The 24,685-nt window shown below is 34.2% G+C and overlaps 1 protein-coding gene across 6 annotated transcripts in view; it reads right to left on the bottom strand.

Moving 5' to 3' along the window:
* Positions 1–24,685, bottom strand: part of SBF2 (SET binding factor 2) — a 260,328-nt gene that overhangs the window by 44,480 nt on the left and 191,163 nt on the right. For all 6 annotated transcript variants that reach the window (XM_035550135.1, XM_035550137.1, XM_035550136.1 and 3 more), the window contains 9 exons: positions 13,889–14,059; positions 11,726–11,988; positions 10,283–10,455; positions 9,944–10,017; positions 9,366–9,561; positions 8,343–8,470; positions 6,184–6,359; positions 5,127–5,272; positions 1,125–1,323 (listed from right to left, as the gene is read on the bottom strand). In XM_035550135.1, coding sequence (XP_035406028.1) covers positions 1,125–1,323; positions 5,127–5,272; positions 6,184–6,359; positions 8,343–8,470; positions 9,366–9,561; positions 9,944–10,017; positions 10,283–10,455; positions 11,726–11,988; positions 13,889–14,059 — 1,526 coding nt within the window. The remainder of the gene's footprint in view (positions 1–1,124; positions 1,324–5,126; positions 5,273–6,183; positions 6,360–8,342; positions 8,471–9,365; positions 9,562–9,943; positions 10,018–10,282; positions 10,456–11,725; positions 11,989–13,888; positions 14,060–24,685) is intronic.

Below are 24,685 nucleotides of genomic sequence, written 5' to 3'. Positions count from 1 at the left end.
GTGATTTGTAATCTACTGAGACATCAATTATCTTTACCAAAGAAACTAATTATATTAAAAACTGATAGATTTTTGAGAGGGAAGAGTTGTTTACATAATGCCCAGAGCACAGCCAAAATGTGCAGACTTAAATGCTTTTATTTGCATTGTATTTAATGGGGATTGAACAAAACCACAGTTATTAATCTGTTATTCTATGTATGCAAGAAAATAGAAAGGATCTACTATTTTCTTGTGCCCTTCTTCCATGAAGCGCTGGCAATTTCATTATCCATAATGAAAGCAATGACTAGCCAAAACTGGCTTTAGAGAATGCAGATGCTCTCCTGATACAACTTATGCAGATATGCTTTCTATTATAAAGAATTTTTGTGGGTAGTGGTAGCAAATTACACTTTCACAACCAAAAAAGGGAGTTAGTAACATTCATGCATTAATGTACAGCATGTGACTTTCAATACATGACAAAGTTTAAAGCAGTATAGATACCTTCATGAATTCAATTTTAAAACATATTTTTGATTTGAAGAAAGTAGTTAAATTACTTGTTTTTGATGCTTTTTTTTTTTTTTTTTAAGGAACAGAGTATGTGCTACATAAACTACATAATACTACATAAATAATTTCCAGTACCAACACAAACCATCAAGGCAGACTGAGTTCTACCATCTAGCTTGATCACTAAATTAGCTGGAAAATAGCCTCTTAATTTCAGTGTAGCAAATCTTCAGTGTAGAAAGCCAAGAGAAAAACTACATCAGAAGGCAATTCACAGTATCTAGGTTAGTCTCCTCTGAAAGCACCAAGGACACGCTCTTTCCATAGGCAATGAAAAGAATCTAGAAATAAAGACTTGTCTGACAGCTTCTGGGGAGGCTCTGAAAGCTCACTTCTGGCTACTATCACTGGCAGTCTTTCCAAATCTGATGACTACATACACAACCACCATGTGACAGAAGAGGAATCTCTAAGAGTGGAATACAAATAGCTTCAAGGCCACTGGTTGAACACAGTTAGTACAGACAAAAAAGAAGTCAGAATAAGTTGTTTAAATGAATATGAAATGTGGAATACATGTTATGTCATTTTTATTTTCAAATACTTGACTGAGTTGGTAAACTCACCTCCTGCAAAGTGAATACATCCTGTTCAATGCAGTTATTCTTAAGTATTCTGGTTTTGATCGAGAAGTGTTACTACTGATGGTCCCTAGTCCCAAACGTTGATAGTCTCTGAAACAGGCTCTTTCTACTAATTGCTCCATTGTTGACTTCTCTGAAGCTTTTAGGGTACCACTTGTGTGCAGCTCACTGTCATCTGAAACTAACATCAAAAATCTTTGAGTTTGCTATTGCAAAAGCCAGCAATTACACAAAAAACCAGTGTTACTTTCTGAACTAATTATTAGTTTGTCTTATTGTCAGTGATCAATTACAGACACTAACAAATAGACGCTATAGTTTGCAGAAATTATAAGCAACAAAATAATACTCCAGTCAGGAAACTTAAGTATATCCCAAAGTTACCTACTGTTGTAGTGGTTGGCATGGCTGACACCTCTCTTTTGCTAAAATTCCAGAAAAACTTCTCTCATACATTTATTTGAACTGAACTGAAGGCAGGCATTCTTTCTATTAACAGTGTATTTATGCAAGCATGTTAAACTCACAACTGCTATACAAAGATATACATCAGAAAGAATAATCAAAAATGAGCACATAAATTCATTAAACATGCAAGATAAAATGGATCTCGTAAATTCTTTAAAACCGTCTTCAAAAGATGTAAAAATCTTTCTAAAGCTTGGTTCAAATTAAAAATGTTTCTGTGTCATAATTTCACAGCAGATAAGTGTTGGCTTCTTAATGCTTCAGTTTCAATGTCAAACAGCAGCTTTCTTCAGCTATACAAATCAGTTGCACTTTCCAAACCAAAAGAAACTTTAACCATGAAAGATAAAAACCATGTCACAAGTTCAAACTACACAGAAATTCAAGTCAAGCAGGGTCTTTGTACAAAACCTGCCACCTGCCTGTTTTCAACACTTCAACTATTTCCAAATATGTCTGAAAGCAGATTTACTGTTCACTGTATGTATCAGTTACTTGCTACCACTTTATCTCAAGCATTAAAGCATGTGCATATGAGGTGAAATATTTCTTCATGAATTAGGCAAAACAAAGTATATAAAGATTTAAATTTAAAACAGTACTTTATAAAATTGGAAATTAAAATTACATTTAAAACCTAAAATTATGATACGATTAGAAGTTTACTGGCAGCAGACAACATTCAGAATTTACAGCAGTAGAACCTAGATACATCTTTTTATTTATCTTAGCATAAAAGCTACATATATAATTTTTTTGCCCCAATGATGCATCATACAAAAATAACTATTTTCTATTTGACCTAAATAAGGAAGAGTTTAGTGCTACAGATATCTCCTCTTCTTCCTATATTTTCATATTTGTCCTAGTAAGAAAGAAGTCACAAAACATTTACAATTATAAAGTGCACTAAGAGAAACAAAGTAAAGGGGTTTTAGAAATCATTTTATTTTGGGGAACACAGAAGCTTGGTATTTAACAATTTTAAATGCTATAACTGACTTAGATAACATGAGGGTGCATTTCTTGATTTTTTTTTCCTAAATGCATTTTTCTCTCATGAAAGCAGGTATATTGGTGATCAGAATGTGCAAAATATCTTCCTGAATGTGTAAAAAAGCTAAAGATTATAGGAGCCCATATCAGTGTCTTTAACCTGAAGAGGGAGAGGAAGATACATTTTACTATCTCAAGTTCAAAATGCATTTTTTTCATTTGATTTTGAAAATAAGAGGAATAAATCCTCTGTTTTACTGTTCTTGAGATATGACTGCTTGTAAAAGCACTTTTTACAGAAGGTCTCCCGTTTCATTGAACACACCACTATGATCACCTATAGTATGATGAGATTCTAAACTCTCCAAAAAATAAAATTTAGGAGGAAATGTAGGGAAGAAAAGTTACAAGTGTTCATTAGCAACAGATTGTAACTGTGCCCAATTCTGAAAATCAAGAAAAGTTATGTGTGGACCAGTTCAAGAGGACCGAGAGAAGAGCAATGAAGATAATCAGAACTCTGTCAAGACTGATGCATAGGACTGAAAAGAACTACAGATATTTAATATCCAGAAAAGAACAGAGAAAGGAAGTATTACAATAGTCCATAAATACATTAAACAGTGCAATCCAAATGAAGGGAGTCATCTCTTCTACATGTACATAGTAACAGAATAAGAAATGAAGGATTTAAATTGTGGCAAGTAAGTGTTTAGCCCTGAGCATCACAAAGTTGCTTGTTATTCTCCAGCGTTAAGGATGGTTAAAGTACAAATTGTCTAGAGTTGTGAAAAATTAATCTTTGAAAGCTAAGAAAAAGTTAGATAAACACGTATGAGGAACATATTAGGTATGTTGATCCTGCTTTGCGGCAGAGATGGAGTAGATGATCAAAGCTCCTTCCAACACTATCTTTAATGGTTCTTTCTGTAAGACAATGCATCACCTGCTGCAGATAGTGCCCATTTGCTCCCATTTGCTTCATTGTTGTTATAGCTACATAGTTTCCTATATTTCAGTTTCTGAGACTTGCAAACAAACAGTAATTCACAGCAAGCAATATGAAACAAATTTCAGTGATTAAACGGCAAATTTTCTACAGCTATTTGTACTCTGTCTGAAGCAAGGAGTACTACAGTTGTCAGCTGAGGTGTCAGTGCTGTTGTCAGTTGAGGTGTCAGTGCAGTGTGAACAGAAAAGCAAGCTGTCAGACTTTAATCACCTCACACATACCCAGTCACAACATCTGGAAAGCAGCAGGTAGGAAGCCTCACAATTTATATTTTTCTAAGTTTGTCAGAGGAGGAAAAAAATGACTGTCATTAATCTTTATGTAACACCTGTACTCAAGAATATAGTTGTTTTGTATATATGCAATGCAACAACTCTTATGATTTCTTCATTGCAAAGAGAAGTGTGAATACACAGGCTTAATTATGTTTGGTGTCTCTGAGTGAAGGACACAAAATCACACCCAGAACAGGCACTGACTGCACAATTCCTTTTGACCTGAAGATTCTGCAACATTAGAACACATACTAACTCAGCACTTAAGGAAGAAGCTGGAAATCCAGTTAAGAATGTAAATTTTCAGCAGTATACAGACATTCCATATTTCATAACCTTTTCTTTGTGCATTTTTTTCCCACCATATTTATCTGGAATGGAAGAAGAGAATTATTTTTTTTTTCTTTCCTGGAATGGCTTTTTTTCTCTTTTTGAGAGAACAGATCAAGTGCGTTCTCATACTCTGACTTCAGAAAACTTTTATTTATCTGCATGTAAGTCACTTAAGTCACCTTGCTCACTGACTAAATATTCAAAAGGCAAATTTGGCTTGTTTGATGTTTTGAAGAAATTATTAGTGTTTCATAAACACTTCATTATCAGAAATGCCTTTTTTTTTTTTTAATAAAAAAAGAAGAAAGAATGGTATGACAAAACAATACCTGTTTATGTACAGGAGAATCTGGTTCCCTCTAGTGGTTTATTATAAATTAGCACTGGTCCAGATAAGGATATACTGACAGCAGCACATGGTAGGAAAAGAAGTGTTTGGAAGAAAGTCAAACTCCACACCATCACATGAACTATACAAAGAGTCCAAATCACCTTCTACCTTCTGTCTCCAAACCCTTTCAACGGAAGTTTGGAAAAACGGTATTGTCAGTAATAATGACTTCTGCTGCCTTCAGAAATCATTTGTCACTTTCACAAATACAAAATTTGCCTATAGTATTGGCTGTTTCTTGAATCTCACCAAATACTGCTTTCTCACTATAGAATAATTGCTGATGTCAGGCTTTCTAAAGATACTATATGAAGATAGCTTGATAATTAATATAAATAATAAATTTATTATACTTCACTACTTTTGCCCTGTATGTCTGGTCATCACAAACAAAAACACTTTAAAAATGTACGTGTTTGCAACCTTTCTTTCTCCTGTCTAGGAAGACTTCACAATTTCTTCTTCTAGGTAAGACTTATCAACAAAAATTGATAATACTTTATTATTACCAGAGATATCATCATCTTCGTTCCAGCCTGGACGATTCCCTCTTTCTTCCACTATTGTGCTTGTCTTCTTCTTTAATAAATACTGGCGACCAATTGTCATCTTCCCAGCACGTTTTGCTCCTTTCACAATACTTTTTGAGAAGGTACTACAAATTCATAGCAATAAAAATATTACAAAAGATGGATATAATTCTCCACAATAGCACATACAGATTTTTAGGATGAACGGGCTTACCCATATAAAAAACATTTCGTATTTTCTCATTTAATAACAAAACCATGACCACCAGAAATATGACTTCCTATATTAATTTTTAAATGCCAATTTTATTACTTGGAGAGTAATTTTACCTATTATATATATAGCATAATGAATAAGCAGCCATAATCTTTCTTTAGATATTTGTACTTTGCTAGCAATGTAACAAATCTATGAAGAAGGCAGAATGAAGGCAGGAAAGACAGATATTACCTTAAAGTTTTAAGATTCCATGACTACCTTGGAATTCTGCTTCCCCATGTCAACAATGCAATAATCAAGAAAGAATCACTGAAACTACCACTCTGAAACGGCATAAGAATCCATCTGGTCTAGTAAAAACTAATGTGCAACATAAGATTCAAAAGGGGACCCAAAGCCGAAACACTAGATTAAAGTAACAAGGACAACTGAACAGACTATACTAAAGAGTAAAATGAATTCTAGCCTACATTAGGTTACTAACCTAAAATGTAATACACAAGAAATCTGTTTCTATGTTGGCATAGTTCGCATAGCTGAAAATGTTATTTATATTGTGCGTGTTTCAAAATGTAATGAGATACTTGTTCAAATTTACTGCAGCAAGAATAAACAGTATGTTCTTATATACACATTTATTTCGTATCAATCTACCTTGTTTTCAGTAAAGATAAAAAGACAGAGAATAGAAATCAGTTATTTTGGTTTTCTTGAGAACTGATTAAATGATCTGGAGATCTGAAAATCTGTCTGACTGTTTGAACTATTTGACTAGTAGTAAACAAAAAGAGAGTGACAGAAGAAGAATGACTATACCGGAATGAAGTGTTCTTTTCTTTTTGCTTTGGTAAAATTATCTGTGGTGCTGTTTGCCCAGCTGCAAATGCAAAAGTGCTGAAGATAGATTGAGGATAGCGGAACTTCATTAGCTGTTTCTTAAATATTTCCACCACTTCAGGACTTACTTCTTCATCAAATGCTACTTTAATTAACTGCATATAAAGACAGGACATGTTAGAAACTAAAAAAAAAAAACCTATGATAAAATAAATTAAAAGATCCTAATATATATTACATATATAATATAATATTATATATTAATAAAACCCACATACTTAGGTAGTACTATGCCCATCAGAAAATATATATACAAATATATATACGTATACCCTATTGATTTTGAGGGATATCATACAGCTCATTCTTTTTTGTTGTTGTTGTTTACTTTTTGCATTTTTGTTGTAACTAATACTAAGGTATTTTCACTGTGAAGCATCTGGAATTCTCATAATACCAAACACAGAAATATTTTAAGTGGTTGTGCTGGTGCTATGATGTCTACAACAGTTAAGGTGCTAGCCACATGGGATAGCTCAGGTTGGAAATATTCTGTCAGCTCTACTATATATCAGAAAGTAAAGTTGGTAATGTACATTCATCAAATCAACAAATTCAGCATTCATATGTCACAAGCATTAAACTTCCATTATTTAGTGATCCTAATTTTTGCCTCACCTTCCAAAGTCTAGAAAACTGCTAATAATAAAGTGTAATAGTGAAATCTGATCCTTGGAAAGGAACTAACCTCCTGCTATTCAACACTGATCCATTCAGCCCGTTAGAAATGTTTTTTAAAAACTTCTCATTTATTTATTGTTATTATTTTTCTTTAAATTACACTCCATCATCCTCAGATAAAAGTATGATAGTCAAATCTTCAGGGAAAAAGAATTAAAAAAACTAAGGCAGAGATAAAATAGGGAATCCATAAAAGGGCTCAAAAGAACTTTAAGAATGTGCAAAAAGCAAACAAAGAAATATCCTAGAGCTTTATCTTTGATTGCATACCTACATACGTTTTGAAGTTTGCTTGTCATCTTGAAGGTGGATTTCATTTTTTTTATTTCACTTGTTTTGTAATTACTTTCCAAAAGATTAATAACTCTGTTGTTCTATGATCTCCTTGAAAGAATTTTTAGAAGCTATACTGATACAAAGTTTTAAAGATATTAAATAGCATAACTACAGCCAAAACACTCTGAACATCCTAATTAATAAACAAAGATGGGGGTTGGGTCGCTGCTATCTTATACTGTATCAAACACTAGCTGTTACAAAGGGAACAGAAAGAAAACTGTTTTCATTTTCATAACCTAATACAGCACTATGCTAAACAAAAGCAGATATGATGTTTGACCAGAATCCAGCACTAAAAACACTGAGCTAGGTCTGCATTTAGCACATCACTGAAGTATGCTAATTATCCTGGTAAAATATTTCTGGAAAAAAAAGTTTTCATGAAGTCCTCTCAAAAAGTCCATAGGAACAACTTTTTTTTTTTTTTGGTTGTTTTACTTATTTGTATTCCTAATCTTATCCTTTTGACTGGGATATTTAAGGATGATCAGTTAAATAATGTCCACTTTGTAAGCAACTACTAAAATGTTGATAATCTATTTTATTTTCAGATATTAAAGAGTTATTGTTCTCAATGAAAGTTTATTTCTGCAGTCAGCCACCCCAGCAGAGTATTTCTTGTCTTAAGCACTGAAGTCTACTTTCAGTCTGTGATATAAATTCATTGTCTTCAACTTCCCATCTCCTAGGATTTAACCACAGATTAGATTACCACCAATAAGGAACATTTGGAGGCTTCAGAGAAGTTATGATTCCCAATTCTTTGAAGTCCATCTTTGTCAATTGGCACTAAATGCCTCTGCTGAACACACTGAAATAGCCCTTGACTGGATCCAAAATAGAAAGGTGAGAAAAGCAGAGAAAGAAACATGAAAACAGTAATGCTGTGAGTATCAGCTGGGCCAAAAAAAAGTGAGAGTTTCTATGAGAGGAGTCCACATTCTGTATTGACTTGACAGGGCAGGAAATTGAGCTCTTCCCAAGTATCAGGACAAACTGCTGCTCAAAAGTATTCTGAGCTTTCTGTGTCACGTAAGTTTTACAAAATTTCCTTTTACCTGAAAGGTAGCTGAAGTGATCTGCAGTCCTTCTTGCATACTCTGCTGCAACTGGTTTTGTATAGTGATCTTCTTCTCCTTCGTAACAGATGCAATAGGAAAGCTCCGGATCACCGCCTGCTCTCCCACTGAGGACCACAGAATGTTGTTTATAGATACTTGTTAGATTACAGAATCAGTTCTGTTTTGGTCACACTGTACTTTGAACAGATAGGAATGACCAAGTACAAAGAAATAGGAAAAATAACAGTACAGAATTAATTTCAGGCAAAAGACCTGAAAAGTTGAAAATTCAAATATTATCCATAATCTGATTTTTTTTTTTCTGCTTAATTTAGCATAGTTGGAAAAATATTCTCCTTCTGAGTCTTCCTACATATTGGAAATGCACTCCTACAATCTAGGTTGGAAGGCGGTGAAGAAACAGCTTCAAACTTACTCCATTTTTGTATTGCATTATGCACCTTATAAACAATGAACGTTGTATCCTAATTTCTTTACATATGACTGTGAACTTTCCAAAATAAACTTGTACTTCTGAAAGACAATTTAATTTAATGGCAAGTGTCAAAATATAAAAATCTATCATTCAGAAGAGCAATTTCCATTACATATTAAAAGCAATAGTTAATTTATTAACAATCATTGAAAGGAGAATACTAACTTATGAATGTTTTTCATTTTACACAATTCCAGCATCTGAAAAAAATGATTTATTGGAAAGCTAGGAGTAGTGGAAACCACAGATATATATGAGCATCAATATAGGAAAATATGTAAGAGCACAGTATATTCGTTGCCTCATTTGAAGAAATCCAGTTAAGTTAAATACAAAATCAAGATCAATCATTGTCAAAGCTAGTGATGAAAACCTATAATAAAAGATTATTCCAATGTGATCAACATGAAAAATTATACTTAGAGGTATATGCATTTTGATGCTGATGCTTGAATAGATAGATAGGCCAACTCAAAGTCTTGCCTATCTGAAGTACTACAGCTATCATTGTTTATTTCTCTTACCCAGCTGATCATGAGGAGTGCCTTTGAATATAATTCTGTAGGTGGTAAGGAACAAAGCTCCTTCAGCAGGGAGGATGTGAGGACCTCCAAGCAGTCCTCCTGTAGCTTCCTCTCTGCCATCAGGATCCAGTAGCACACGGAGTCCTTCACAAACAAATTCTTCTCCTGGCAGTAAAGCTGGTCGTAGAATTTTGGGCTGATGCAAATAAATTAGCGTAAGTGTAATAGGGATACCAGTGTTATAGCTCAGCCTAGTTACATTTGGCATAAAAAAGATTCAAAACAAAATTGTTATGAGACTGATTCCACAGAAGGGAGATGGTGTTTGGACTCAACTAAGAGAAATGGGTCTCAAAAAACAGAGGGTATGCAACAGCTTGTTTATGATCAGAAGTCTGGCTCTTCTAGTTTTGTAAGTTCATGTTTCAGGAGACCAAAGCCAAGCGCTATTTATCACTGGTGGAAAATTTCTAACAATGTTTTGATGTTTCCTCCTAACATTATGAGGGGGAAAAAAATGACTGAATTGCATGATTCTAATACTTGTAAGGAATACAAACATGTTTCATAATACTTGCCTTCTGTATTGGTGGAAGCCTTCTACTCTCACGATGGACAGCCTCCAGGGTCTCTATGTGCATTGCTACAATGCCTGGAAATCAGTAATACCATAAATGAAGTCTGGCATAATATGAGAGAGAAAGTTGCAATCTAATTATAACTCTGATATTCTGAAATTCTCAAATTTAATCATCAAGGAAATAGTTAGTTGAAATTCAACAGCAATTACACTCTTTAAAGGAAATCTGATCTTCTATCCCCACTGAAATTAACTGAAAGGAAAATGTGCATTTCTCTCATTAGAAAAGAAGAAAAATGAAAGACTACAAATGCATATTTTTTGTCACAATTCTTACCTGGTATCATGCAGTGAAGACCCTTGATGTGATCCTGTGTAACCCCGCTCTCTGTGCAAACCTTGTCAATAAATCTGGTGATGAAGCGTACAACTGCATTTGCCACATCATTGTTCTCAGAGTCCTCAAACCCACTTTCAGTGTCATAACTCTCTGCAACACTGCCTGCAATACTTTGGAGATAAATAGAAGATATTTCAAGTGTGGAAAAAATAAGCCGGTGAAACGCGTGATACCTGCCTAGACACATAAAAGATGTATCTTTTTCTAGTAAAAATACATAAACCACTTGCTGAAAACATATGCTCCTACCACGATTACACTGTATTCCCAGTATCATTAACGGTTTCAGAATTGCATGACGACATAGAACATTTTCTCCATGAATTCAGTAGTGAAGACCAGCCCACAAGAGAAAAAAACAGATCAGTTGCTTGGAAATAATCTCTACGTCTTCTCAAAAAGTTAACTACATTATTTACAACCCATGTTAAATACAGAAGAATTAATTAAATGAATATTATAATTGCAGAGTAAAGTATTTAAAAACAGAAAAAGACTATAAAAAAGTATTTTGTGCTTCAGGTATAAAATACAATCAAGTCAGTGGGAGATGTATTTCAAACATCTGAAAAGGCTTCCCATAACAACATGAAAAAACATTCATACATTGTAATATATGCTGCAACTCATCTACTGAACATATCTCAATGACTGAGTTTAGAGGTGCTTAGTAGACAGTGGAGTTCAATACACATAACCTACTTGCTTGATGTCAGTGTCCTCATATAGTGTTCTACAATTTTATCATATGAGAATTTTGACTGGTCATAGCTAATAATGAAGACAATAAATAGAGAGGGAGGAAGGCTTGCTATGAAATCTCCTGGATTTGTGTGCTAGGGAAAGGAACTGTCTTTATGCTCCTCCTGCCCCCTTAGTAATCTAACATTTGTCCAAGTGGTATAGCCTTCTTGCTTTTTCTGACCTCAGTAACTTTCTTCCTTGAAGCTGTAGCAGCACAGAAATTGTAATTTTAAGGATATTTATATATATATACTTTCTTGGAAAAAACAAACACACACCCTTCATGAACATAAACTCAAATTATAGGAAAACTAACAGAGTAAACAGTAATTTTTGGGCTGCTGTTTTCTTTCTCGTTATACTCTAGTGTTTGTCTTCAATGTTTGCATTACTACATTAAAAAATCTTACTGAAACAATACAATTTTCATGTTCCTTTAAGTGGCAGCAAATTTGTCGATGTGATATTCCATCATTTAAGAGGAACCACGTTAGATTTCCACTCTCCTTAATTAACGATCTTGAAAATAAGAGAAGATACTGAAAAAACTGATGTTTAGATGAAGTTCTGAAAACTAGCAAGTTTTTGAAAGTAGTGTCCCAACATGACTGATTACCACTGAACTTGTGTACCCACCTGTTTGTGACAATACTATTACTTCCACTCTCCCAGTCACCAGTAGCTGATGCTCTCAATAATTTGTTCTTACTTGTATCCAGCGGTACTAGCAGGTAGACCATGAGGTTAGCAAAATGAATTGCCTGGCTGAAAACTGTACTTTCCTCATTCTGGACTAGTTCCTGCTGAGTTTGTTTATTAAGCGTTGGCCATAATCGCAACTGTTCAGCAGCCAGGTCCATTGCTGTCTTATCGTGGTCCAGACCTACAGAACTTTTCTCCTAAAAGACATATAAATACAAATAAACTATAACTCTAAAAAACAACTTTTAGTAAAAAAAGTTTATTAAAATGTTTATTAAAATTATTTGATTGTTTTAATTATATATTTATTTAAAAATAAAAAGCAGATAGCTATGGTTAGTAGGGTTTAAGGAGAGTATGATTACAGCAACTCAGGATTGAAGTAGTTTACTGAAATACACAAGTAGCATTGCCTACTGTAGACAGGTCTAATTTAACATCATTTCTTTCTAGATCTTTTTTTATGCTGCATAATCTTTTATGTTACTTCAGAGTGGTTTACTGATTTTACTATAGCTGCTTTCCTTAGCCTATCCGCTTAGCTCACATAACATCAAGCATAAATCAGATTGAGAAACAACATGCAGCTGATTGCTTGATGCAGATGATATCTTCTAAATTCCTAGGATGTCCAGGTGAGGCAAGCTTTTATATAAATAGTTTCCAGACCAGCTGAAAACATTCAAGTCTTTGCATGTTGGAGTCCAATTCTAGCATTTGCTTGGACCAAATTAGGTAGATGACATGCAGCCAAATTATATTATAGCCTGAGGAAATTAGAATAAAGGAATCTGGAAGCTGATATGACTGACCTAACACCTGATGTTAAATTATTAGAGGACTAAGTATCCTGTAAACGTTTTTCTTCATACTACGTAAAGCTCAGCTAATTTAGCATACAAACACATGTGACACTTTAAGTAGATGCTTTCTTCTAAGTTTTACTATTCTTTGAATTTTTCCTTACACAGTGTCAGATTGAAAAGGGCTCCCAGTACACAACCACAGAGTCCTTTTCTCTTTACTCCTGGTATGTCTGACATGCCTTTTCAATTCTTCATTCTAACTACATTTCTGGTAATCTCTCTCTTTATTTTACTTCTTCTCTTTACAGTGCTGTATGTCTTTGGGAAGCACACATTTTTCAGTCGCCTATTTGATAGCTCTATTTTCATAAAAGAAGAGAGATTATAAATAGCTTTTTACTATGTGTATGTGCTCCTTAAAAATTCTAATTTTAGTATGCTGCAAGACTTCCCATTATACTTACATTTTTGCATTAGAGGCATACTTTCCTCTTATTGAAAAGGTTTGTGTTCTGGAAGATCTGTACAATTTTAATAAAGCAAGCAATACCATTCAACAGAAACCAGCCTAGGGCTTGGTAACAGTCTATTACAGGGACACTGGAACTGCTGCTATCTTAAGCTGTTGATGTAACAGAACTCTTGCTAGTTGTCACATTATTATATGATAAGTTACTATTTTCAGGAAAAAATACACCTTAAAGGGTGGAAAAATGACACAAAAAGTGGTTTTACATAAAAATCATAAGGGCAACATCAAATTATAATGTTTTGCAGATAAGTCCAAATTTTTGTTATTTTTATTGTTAATGAATACTGCCAAAGATCAGTAACTGAGTATCAGTGTGATTATTTTTTCCACCACTGTTAAGTGTGTAAGTGCCCTAAAAAAGCTTTAAGTGAATGAACTGTGAAAATGCTCTTTCTGTACTTCTCTAAGCTGACCTCCTAAAGAATATTTTTCTTCAGAAAATTAAGTGCAAACAACATTTTTACATTAAAGATGATATTCTAAAGCACAGTATTTATTTTCAGAAAAGTATATAGGTAAATGTTAAGACATTTTCTTCAATTGCAAAATTCTTCCTGACTGAGATTTTCAGGTATTTTTTCATAGGTTTAACTTGGACACTAACTAGTAGCACATCTTCATATGAACATAGATATGTATCAGTATCTTTAACAGATGAAAAATGAGAGAAAAACACAGAAAATTTGAGAAACCATAACTTAGAAGATAATTAAAATGTGAGTAAAAAATACTACCCTGATATTTAATACATTCTCCTACCTTTTGTCTCAATTGTACTGCATGGTTGTCTTCTTTGGCTGTAAGGTAGAGGGAACGAACTTGATTTTGCACATTGCCATAGAAGGTTGTTTCCCAAAACTGCTGGTTAGTCCAGATAGGATGGTCTTGTACACAGGTATAAGCAAACTGACTAACTCCAGGTGCTAATTTCTGAAAGCAAAAAAAGTACAAAATAGGCAAAATTCTCCTGTTATTTCAGTTTTGTTCAAAGGCTGTGACTTGAATATTGAAAATTTTATCAAAGCAGTTGTACACAATTAAATATGCAATACATGCCATCTTTTGTAATGTAATATAGGAAAGAGAAATTATCTCTGGTTTTGTGCCCTTAAAGAAATTAATGTTGTATACAAGTCTAGTGCCAGTGCAAGGCACGGCTTTCTTGATTCACTATAGAAAAATGAGACTCCAGAGGGAGAATTCTGTGATGACAGTACAGAACACTGCTCTAATACAAAATATTTTCCTTGCCAACAAAATGTAATATTTTTAATATCCTACATCACAGAATTAAGTATTCAAACAGAAGAAAATTCTCATTTCATTTAGAAGTCAGAACTACGGTAATGAAATTTAAAATAACTGTACACGGCAACTGAGTCCTTCCAATAGGCTGCATTTGTTGCAGCAGCACAAGATGAGATAAATTGTTCTCTTCACTGCCATCTACTGCATTGTATTACCCACATCCAGCTCCTGAAAGAGTACTCACTGAATGCACATGTTCCTGGAGTCACAAGGGTCTGGATCCCTATGCTAAGGTCTCAAACAAACAGTATCAACACTCATTACCAAAGCATTGTTTTTTTCAAGTAGGTCTATTTATTTAAGTGGCACTAGTCCTTCAGCAAGATGCTTAATATTCTTGATAACCACATACAGTGAAAATAAATTTATTTCAAGAACTCCAAATATGAAGCATCAAATCTTCTACCAGATGTTCTCACTTTCTGAAAAAGTCCACAGAAACAATCGTGTTTTATACTGCATGTAGCAAAGAAGCACACAATCTAAATATCTACTTATTTCTACAGTAAAACCGAATGCGTTACCAGATGCCTCATTTAATATTTTTCACTGTCAGACTACTACCTATACCTGAAATACACACTATATCTAGAAGCAGAATTTTACCTTAATGATTATGTTCTAAAACATTTTACTCTAGAGCAAAAATACTACTTGATTGCATATTTACAATTCTACAATCATACACAACAGCCAGTACATATAATAATCCCTTAGTAAGAACTCAAGTGGAACACTAGAAAATTGTTACTGAAAATTTTAAAGTCTGGTTTACAGATTTCTGGTTTTGCAATTCTTTGAACTGTGTTTTCCACACTATGCTCTTCGAAGTACAACATGAATTGAAAGTCCTGATCATGTGCCACTTATTCATTCCCTATTGAAGACAAGTTCCTTTGAAATGGTATGATTGAGGAAATAATTTGTAACACACTACTAAAATTTAGCCAATTGAAATATCTTCTTGCAATTAACCATCAAAAAGTGATAAATATAAATTTTATTTAATCATGCACAAATTTCATCAAAATTTCTTAGTAACCTGTTAAATCCGAATATATGGAAGATGCAAATTACGTTAAAGGAGACTTTGTTTATTCATTATGGATCGAAACATAAGACAACTGGTTAGTTTAGGCTCCCAGGTTTCAGTTGTGATGAAGTTTATGGTAGCTCACATGAATTGATAACTGATCATTTGATTACTGCACAGTAAGAGCTCCCATCTCTGATCTAGCTGTTAAATCACAGACCAGAACAGCTCACATAATCTCTTCCTGATCACAGAATGGTTGAGGTGGGAAGGGACCTCTGGAGGTCATGCGTCCAACCTCCCCTGCCTCAAGCTGGGCCACACAGAGCAGGTTGCCCAGCTCCCTGTCCAGATGGCTTTTGAAGAAAAAAGAAAAGAAAGAAATAAAAGAAAGTTTAAACTCATAATCCTAGGTCCATAATAACAGTGTTCCAGAAATAAAAATGAAGCAAATGATTTTCACATGGGGATGAATGTGATAGAAAAGCTGAGGGGCTTTTAGATGCTCTTCCTGTGCTCATAATTTACAATTATTAATAGCCATGTACAAATCACAATTTTTAAAGGATAGATTTATGTTCAAATATATTGACATAAATCTGTACTGACCAGTTAACTCCTAGGCAACATAAAAATAGCCCGTTTACAAAAGGATGAAGGAAAATCCATCAAAATGCTAAACTATCATAAATATTATCCTTCCTATCACCTACAGGTGCTAAAACAAATGGCAAAATCCGATAGTGGCTAGAGCACTGAATCAAAGTCAGGACTTGCAGTTCCAAGCTCAGCTCTGCCTTTTTGGGGGGGCAAAACCACTTAGGATTCTCACCTTGTTTCAGTTAATTTGTGAAAAATAGAATTAGATATAGAAAAATAGAAATAGATATAGAAAAATAGAATAGAATAGAAACCTCAAGAAGCTCATGGTTGCTCCTATGCAGTCAAAATCCTTGGAGTAGAAGTTCTCTCAGTACAAATACAAGCATTCCATGAAGCTTCAAGTGTCTATATTCTCCGTCCTGAGAATGCTTAGCCTAGAATGGAAACTAATCTAATACATTGAATGGGCCCCAATGTTTACTGTTGCATGCAAAAGGAATTTGCACAGGATTTCTCTGATTTAAGTAAAACAGTAGTTCAGTGTTTTTCCTCAAGCAATACTACATATATAACATGAATCTTCACCTATCTTTCCATAAGACAGCTAAAGTATAATGATATTTATGCTCTTTTTCTCTGTCCTGATAATTAATTTCTGCCAGACAGGATGAATGTAGGAGTCAGCAAAAGAATTTCCTACTTATAAGGGAGGATTTAAGGGCTGACAGCTTAAAACACACACCAGTAGAAAATCATAAAAATACTTTTGAACAGATAAAGTCCTTCATCTAAAGCTGTCTGTATGATAGCCTAAATGACCACTGAGGTGTAAGCTGTAATAAGTTCCAGAAAATGAGTGATCTTCTGCAAAGTACACCGAGATCTTGCAATAGACTAAGAGCACTTAAACAACAACAAAAAAATCCCCTCCAGCCCACATTACATATGAAAGAGACACCACCCATATCAAAACAATGAATTACATTCTACAGTCTGTGAAAACACAAGCTAGATTTGGGACTTGCTATGTGTGACTGTATGTAATTTCCTGAAATCAGGAATGAAATTTGCATTGTTTCCACCTTACTGAGTGGCACAGGACAATACCTGCCTCAATTTTTTTCTCTTTTTCCTGACACTGGATACTTCTGGTTCTGAAAATGATACTTACAGCTCAGTGAAAAATGTGTACCAACTCCCAGGACTCCCAGGCACACTGTGAGGTGCCCCAGCAGCTTCTCTATTACATTATGTTATTTATATTGCTTGTTTCTGGTAAAGAAAAGCATGCTTGGCACTGATCGCTCATCAGTCATTATCTGCGACACCACACAAGCTAAAAGAAGAAAGCAAGTTTGTTCTAGCAAAGCAAAGGATCGAGTTCTTGATTACAAAGTTGAAAAAAAGAATGAAAAAAACAAAAAGAGTAAAAAGCAGAATATGAATGCAACTAAAACTACTCTTTTCTCACCGGTATTACCTAGGGTTTTACTGCATGCCTCTTAAAGGAGCAAACTCAACACCACCAAATTGCCAGAAACACTGACCTTCAGAAGTAAACTTAATTTCTGTCTCCAACTTGTATTCTGGGTTACGGGTTTGGATATTTTTGGTGACAAGATGAAGGAAGAGAGGGGAGACGGAGGTTGCTGCTGAATAAAAGCAAATAAAAGCTTCGTCCTCAACTCCTCAAGGAATCACTATGCTATGGTTTATCTGCTTGACTTCTGAGAGAAAGCTACTGCAACATTAGTGAAATTACCCCCCAAACTTCTCTGCATACCAAAGGGGATCAAAGCACTCCCTCTGTGCTGGGCAATGTTCTCCCTGGTAGTCTGCAAATGTAAGTTTATAGATCAGCCAGGACATAGCAAGACAGATACTCTAAAGGGTTACTCCCCGTCTTGGAGCAGTTTATGCAGACATTTGATTACCAACCATCACATATCAAGAATAGGTTCCACTTACTGCAGGCAACATGCTGCCCCTCTTAAAAGTGACATAAACCAAACTCTGCATGTGGCCATATTCCATGACCCAGTCCTGTATTCACGTGTCTGTTGTGCCCACACAGACACCTGATAAATTCAAAGGACTTCTAAGAAGCCCAGAGGATCACACTACAGAGACTGACCCGCAGAGGTAAGGCTTATCTATGTACTAACTTCATACAACTTGCATCACATCATGCTTATATCAATATTCACCACAGCATACAAATACTGAAACTAGTGTACGTGTATATGAATATGTTTTCAAGCCTGACTGCGTGCTGCATGGATAGTGTAAGAAAAAAAAAAAATTAATCTATTCAATAAATGGCTTTCCCGCTTGGTCTAAAATACAAAATTATACCCATATGTATTGTAGACACAAATGTGGGCAAAGGTCACACAAGCATAAAGTAATAATTATTATGCTTCCATTATTTTTTTTTTTTTAGTTTTGCTTTTTACTGCTTTGGAAAAAGAAGGACACACAATACTAGATCAAGCATCTTCTCTCACCCCAAAACCTTTGCAACATGAGAGAAAACTGTTTGCCACCTTCTCCCACCCACCTTCAGAAAGTCCCCTGACAGGACTGGTCACAAGATTAATTTACATTCTAAAATACTTTAAATTGTAAATAGCAACTTACACTGCTAATCTACTGTTATTTCACCAAGAAAAATAAAAGAAAGGCCAATTGACTTTCAATTCAGTGCTAACAAATCACAAATGGGTACACAAAACCAGCAGAGGGCAATAGAATTCTAGAATTTTGCAAATTTGGGATGTAACTCTGAATAGAATTTTACTTATTGTATAGATTTTCTGGCAAAGGTGACTTAACATCTAAATACATATTGTCTTTAATGCCAGATTCATGAAGATCATGTATGCATTACTTGAAGCTATACAGAGTATCTCAAAGATTTCTACAAAGATGTATGACAACAGACATATGTTAACACAAAATTACATGTAACATTAAATAATACACAGTGAAATACTACTTCATTCTCTGAAGAGATAAAAAGATTTACAAAGTTCTATTATACACAGATCACACTAGGTAAATTAAAATCATCTAGAATGATGGACTTTCAGAAGGCGCAAAAAAAAAAAAGATAAAAAATGGTGACATTTTCGTTATTCGCTTCCAAAATTCCTTGCTAAGACAAACATTAAAAAAATCCTGTAGTTAGTCCCTCCCACAAATGTGCTAAAGTCACATTATACTCTTCTTTTCCGTGAAGAAATTCTTCTGGATTTTTTTCCACCTAAAAATAGCTTTGAAAGTGAGATTTGCTCTACCTGCAAAGGCATAAAATCTGTTCTGCAGACATGTATTATGTATCCTTTCAAAAACAAAGTACACAAATTAAAATATTAAAGGTCAAAGATGATGTTTTGGCATTTGTGATACTGCAAAACCACTTGACCATAGCTAAGAAGAATCCCCAGATTCCTATTTTAACTAAAAGAAGTATGATTGCTTCTTACAAAAATAATGTACTGAACTATAATCTTTATTTGAAAGTAACTCCTAATGAATGTAATAAAAGCCCTCAATGGGAGAGTGTTTGGAAATACTGACAGAACTTTGACCATCACCTTAATACTTTCTTCTATGACCACACTCAAATTCATGTGCACCTATCAAGTAACTACATTATCCTTTCTCAACATTCAGTGAAATAATGTTTCTGTGTCACCTCTGTAAAACCTTCAGCCATACTTAACCTACTGCTGGACGGAAGCAACAACAATTATGACGACTAATACTGCTTTACAGCTTCCTTGCTGTGCCTCAAACTGCCTGGCTTCAAGCATTAGTACTTATTTCAAACTCATATTGTAAACACTTCAGGAGAGGGATCATCATCTTTGTGTTCTTTGGTACAAAAGCAAGACCAGCAGCTCTGGTCTGTAATTAGGGCTCCTGTATTTTCCAGTAACACAAATACTACTAAGACAAAGATGTGATAACATTGTAAATCATCCTTAATCTATTTTTTGCCTGTCAGCTTGTATACATGCAAAACGACTAATATCTCTGAATGAAGAACTATTACATATGATGATATATGGAAAAGCAATTGGTATATTAAGTTCATATTTTAAAATCTAGTTTATATCATAAAAATACCACATGGTGGTTTTGTTACACTCCAGAAGTCTAGGAACTGACCTCAACGTAAAGGTTAAACACATACTTTTTCCTTACAAAATATGAATTGCGTGTAAGGATTAAAATCCAAAAATCCACTTCCAGTCCTGCAAAACGATTATTGTATATCATGCCATTTTACATTTTCACCTCACATTACTACTCTCCCTCTTTATTAGCCAGACTGTTACATGGAGTTGAAACATTACAATCTCTGCTGATATGAAGAAGCATTGTGGCTCTGATAGTAAAATAATAGCAAAATCCAACAATGAAAGCAAATATGTAATTCTTTTGATACTTATAACTCCATCAGAAGTACTGCAGAAAAGGATTTATTCTCTGCTGTGTGATGTCCTTAGTTATGCTACTATTTATTCTAGAAGAGTTTATGTAAAAATAGTCAGCACCTGAAGTCTGCCTACAAATACTTTCTTCTTCGTGGTTCAGTTTATCCCTTAACATCCAATATATGCTACAGGTATGCTCTCGCAGTTTTTAAGCATGTAACAATGTATTTTTTCTTTTAGGTAATTGACATGAGAAATTCTGAGAACGGATAAATAAGAGTAAGAACTACTACTAAAAGAACGTTACTTAATACAGTTTCAGTCACGAAAACATTTACACAGACTAAGATAGCATCAAAACTGGCAGAATATAGAGATATAAGAAGAAAATTAATGGAAGCAGACAAAGCTTCTTGCCAGGATAATAAAGGAAGTCTTTCAGGATGGGAGTTTTCTAAATTAAAGCCAACAATTCAAGAGTGCAGAATGTTAAAGTGGTTTCATCCCAAGCACATCAGAGTAAGACAGAAATGACCAGAAGGAAAAACAGTAATTAGATCTAAAAATGAAAATCAATCAGTATAGAAAGCTAACACATTACAGAAAGTCCTTTTAGCTTTATAGAAGGCTAACCAACAAGTACTGCTGTTTATGAGAATTACCTGGGCCAATTACAGTTAAGTAGAAATGCAAATTAAGAATGAAAACTCACATTAAGTGTAAAAGCAAAAACAAAATCAATCAATCAAACAAACAAACCCACAACACCACTAATTTGCTTTTCAAAATCAGCCATCATCAGCTACCTCTGTACAATTTCATGGCATTAATACAAATTCCAAGATAAAGATTAATGCATTATTTGGTGAAAGGTAACAGAAGATAACATTAGTGCCAAATTTTCCACTGCTTTTCACTGTACATTTGGGCCAATATTCCACTGATTTCATCCGATACTAACTGTAAGATTTGCCTGATAAAGACATAAAAATTGAGCTGATTCTTTAATCAGCCTTTCATCATGTCACTTTGTACCTGATGCTACATGAGAGAGAGCATTTCACATGATGATGCTTCTGTTACATGTAATCATCCTGGAATTGGGTGTCTCTTGGAAAAAGGTCTGATGGCAATATTTAAAATATGATAAACTACTCTGAATTTCTCTAGTACTCCCTCTTCAATCTTTAGAGAATGCCCTTATCCCTGTAAGTGGCAATCCTCTGACACCTAAGAAGCTCTGGAGTGAAGAGGTCATTTACTTCGGCATTTCAAGGTGGGAAGATTTTCATCCATTATATGTCTGTCACAGCTGTTACTGCAACTTTGTAGTTCATTTCAACCAGGAAAGTATAAACGCAAATTAATTTCCTTTTGTTATTATGCTACGCTGAAGAGCATATATTTGCTGCTACGGAAAAAATTTGGACTATATATCATTTTTAGCATCAAAAATTCCAACTTCACATTTTCTCATTAATTTCAATTAATTTTTTCTTAATCTGTGATTTTGTACTACCTTGAAGATTAAAACCAAACAACACTTCCAATAAACACTAACTTCTCAAAAATGATGCTACCATAACTCCTAAGATGACCTGAATAAATACTTTGTAACATATTGAAAAGCTTTATGTAAATGATTCACCGAATTATGGTAGACTTTTTTAAAAGACTGAATAAAGCAGACCTCCTATTTTATGTAATTCTATTTCTTTTTCAGTAGAGAAAGGCTTAGGCGTATGGAGTACAAAAAATAAATAGGCAGACGCGCAAGAACATCCAATCAATACCTTAACCTGAGGATTTCACTGAGCCCTAGCATGTGTATTTCTCCAATGTTTCACTGCACATTCTAAAATAAAATTAGCATCAGTATCCAAATGAAATTTTATTCAAAATTTGTTCGTTTACAAGCACAAAAAAAATGAATCCTAGTCCCTATTCTTTCCAAGAAGCATATCATTTAGTCACGTAAAAATTATGAACCAGTCTCCAATGCATCTCACTGTGTTACAGTAAAGGACAAGTGACAACTTTTATGTAATTCACCCAATCAACAAGACAGCTTGCTGCATTAGATTTTTTGTTGTTGTTGCTATGTTTTTTTACTAAAACTAGATAAACACTATCCGAATTTTGTACATCAAAACATTAACAACTACTGACTCAGAAATCTAAATCCAACACTTGTGATTACGAACTGCTCTGGCTACTGCAATTTGAAGACACCTATAAAATATTGTAGTCCACTCAACATTTTTACTAACAAACTTCTGTTTCAGAGAAGTGTATTCTTATTACGGCATTTCCTTTAATCAAACACAGGTGGTCAGAATTGTCACTTCTGAATGCCCAATAACAATAATTCACAAGTGGGTTTCTTGTATTTGAGTACATATGATTACAGACAGTCCAAGTAGGAAATTTTAATTATAAAATGTTGAAAAAACTCCCTGAAAGTCAGGAGATTTTTATTGTGTTATATTCTGCACACTCAGGTTCTGCAGTGGTTGAAGGATGCAACAAACAAATCTGTGATCAGACTGGAGAACATCACCCTAGCTGAAAAGGGAGGGAAGATGAAGAAGCAGGCTCAGCCTGTGGCTTGAAATAGCAGGGAGAAAAAGAGATTTTGCTTCCTCTGCCTGTTGTCCAGCGGACAGTGTGAAACTGGTATCTACAAATGATCATCACTTTTGCTGCACACTAAACCTTCAATACAGTGTAGTCTACACTACAGCTTCCCACCTTACAAAGAGACATAATTTGAAACGGTATATCCAAATTTTGTGAATTTGACAAGGCCAATTATACAATTGTGAAGCTGTCTTCCTTGCCAAAGTAATAAAATAAAACCAAAATTCAAAAATATCTTTTTCACCTTGCCCTTACTTCCCATGTGTAGAAGAACTCTACTGCAGCAATACAGAATAGTACATTTCTACTTTATACACAGAAAGAAAGACTGCATACCAAATAAGCATGGGCCATCTGTACAAAAAAAAAAAACAAAAAAAACAAAAAAAACACCAACCAACCAAACAAAAAAAAAACAACCATGGAAAAATTCTTTTATCTTAACGTATAAAAACATTTTATTTATATTGTTTCAATTTTAAACAAAATTCCAACAGCATTACTAATGGTAAACTAAAACCTTTTCCTAACCCAAAAGCAAAGATGTGTTTGCTTTTGTGACATTAAAAGTACACATCAAGAAGTCCACTGTCACTGGTGAGTCACATTTTGCTAACAGTTCAAGTCTAATATCTAAAATTTTAAAATAACGTTGTGACCATTTTTTCTAGAACAATTCAAGTTATTTCTCCAGGCCACAAATATGTAGCCAGTACTGACTTCTTGTCTATGAATTTAATCCTGCCAGCTATGAGTTAGCGTACTTCTGTGATTAAATCCTGCCCGATCAAGTTTCACAACAGGCCACTCACCAGACTTCAAGAGTTGGAATTCTTAAATTTCAACAGACATCCCAAGAGCTGATACCATGCTGTACACTCCATGATATTTCTCGTTCTTTTAATTATGTAGAGATACCCTAGAGTAATCATTATGCAAGCAAAGACAACAGGAGATGCACAAGACCTGTCAGATGACACAAGCTTGTTTCTTAAAATGTATTTTATACTGTTTTCCCAAGAATATTTTAAAATACCTCAATGCTACAGCTTTGGCTACTTCATGAGACTGTTCCAGAACCTTAAAGACATTACCCCTAAGAATATGTTTCCTTACTACTTAGTTTCTTGGTTTCATCTGCTGGACTTGCATGAAAATACATCTTTCTTTTTATTTATAGACCTCAAACACTTGTTGTCTTTGTGCACCCATGTATGGTAAAGCTATTTAGGATGAAAAGGTAATTGTTTCATTACTGCTCTCCTTTCTGTTAGGTAACTAAAATGAATGCACATCCTGAAATTTAATATTTCATATGCACAATAGGTCTCTAATAAAGGAACTGTGTTGTTGTGTAACTTCTTTTCATTATTTCATTTAAGTAACATGAATTACATGTATTGTAATGAAATCCCCTAATTTCCCATCAAAATACTACAGCAAATACAAATGGTAAAATATATATTTGACTGATACAATTCCACAATGTCCTTAGATTTCTTACTGTCTTTCTTACTGGTAACTTTA

Source organism: Cygnus atratus, chromosome 5, assembly GCF_013377495.2.
Source record: "Cygnus atratus isolate AKBS03 ecotype Queensland, Australia chromosome 5, CAtr_DNAZoo_HiC_assembly, whole genome shotgun sequence".
NCBI classification, from domain to species: Eukaryota; Metazoa; Chordata; class Aves; order Anseriformes; family Anatidae; genus Cygnus; species Cygnus atratus.
This window is presented reverse-complemented; position numbering and strand designations above follow the sequence as displayed.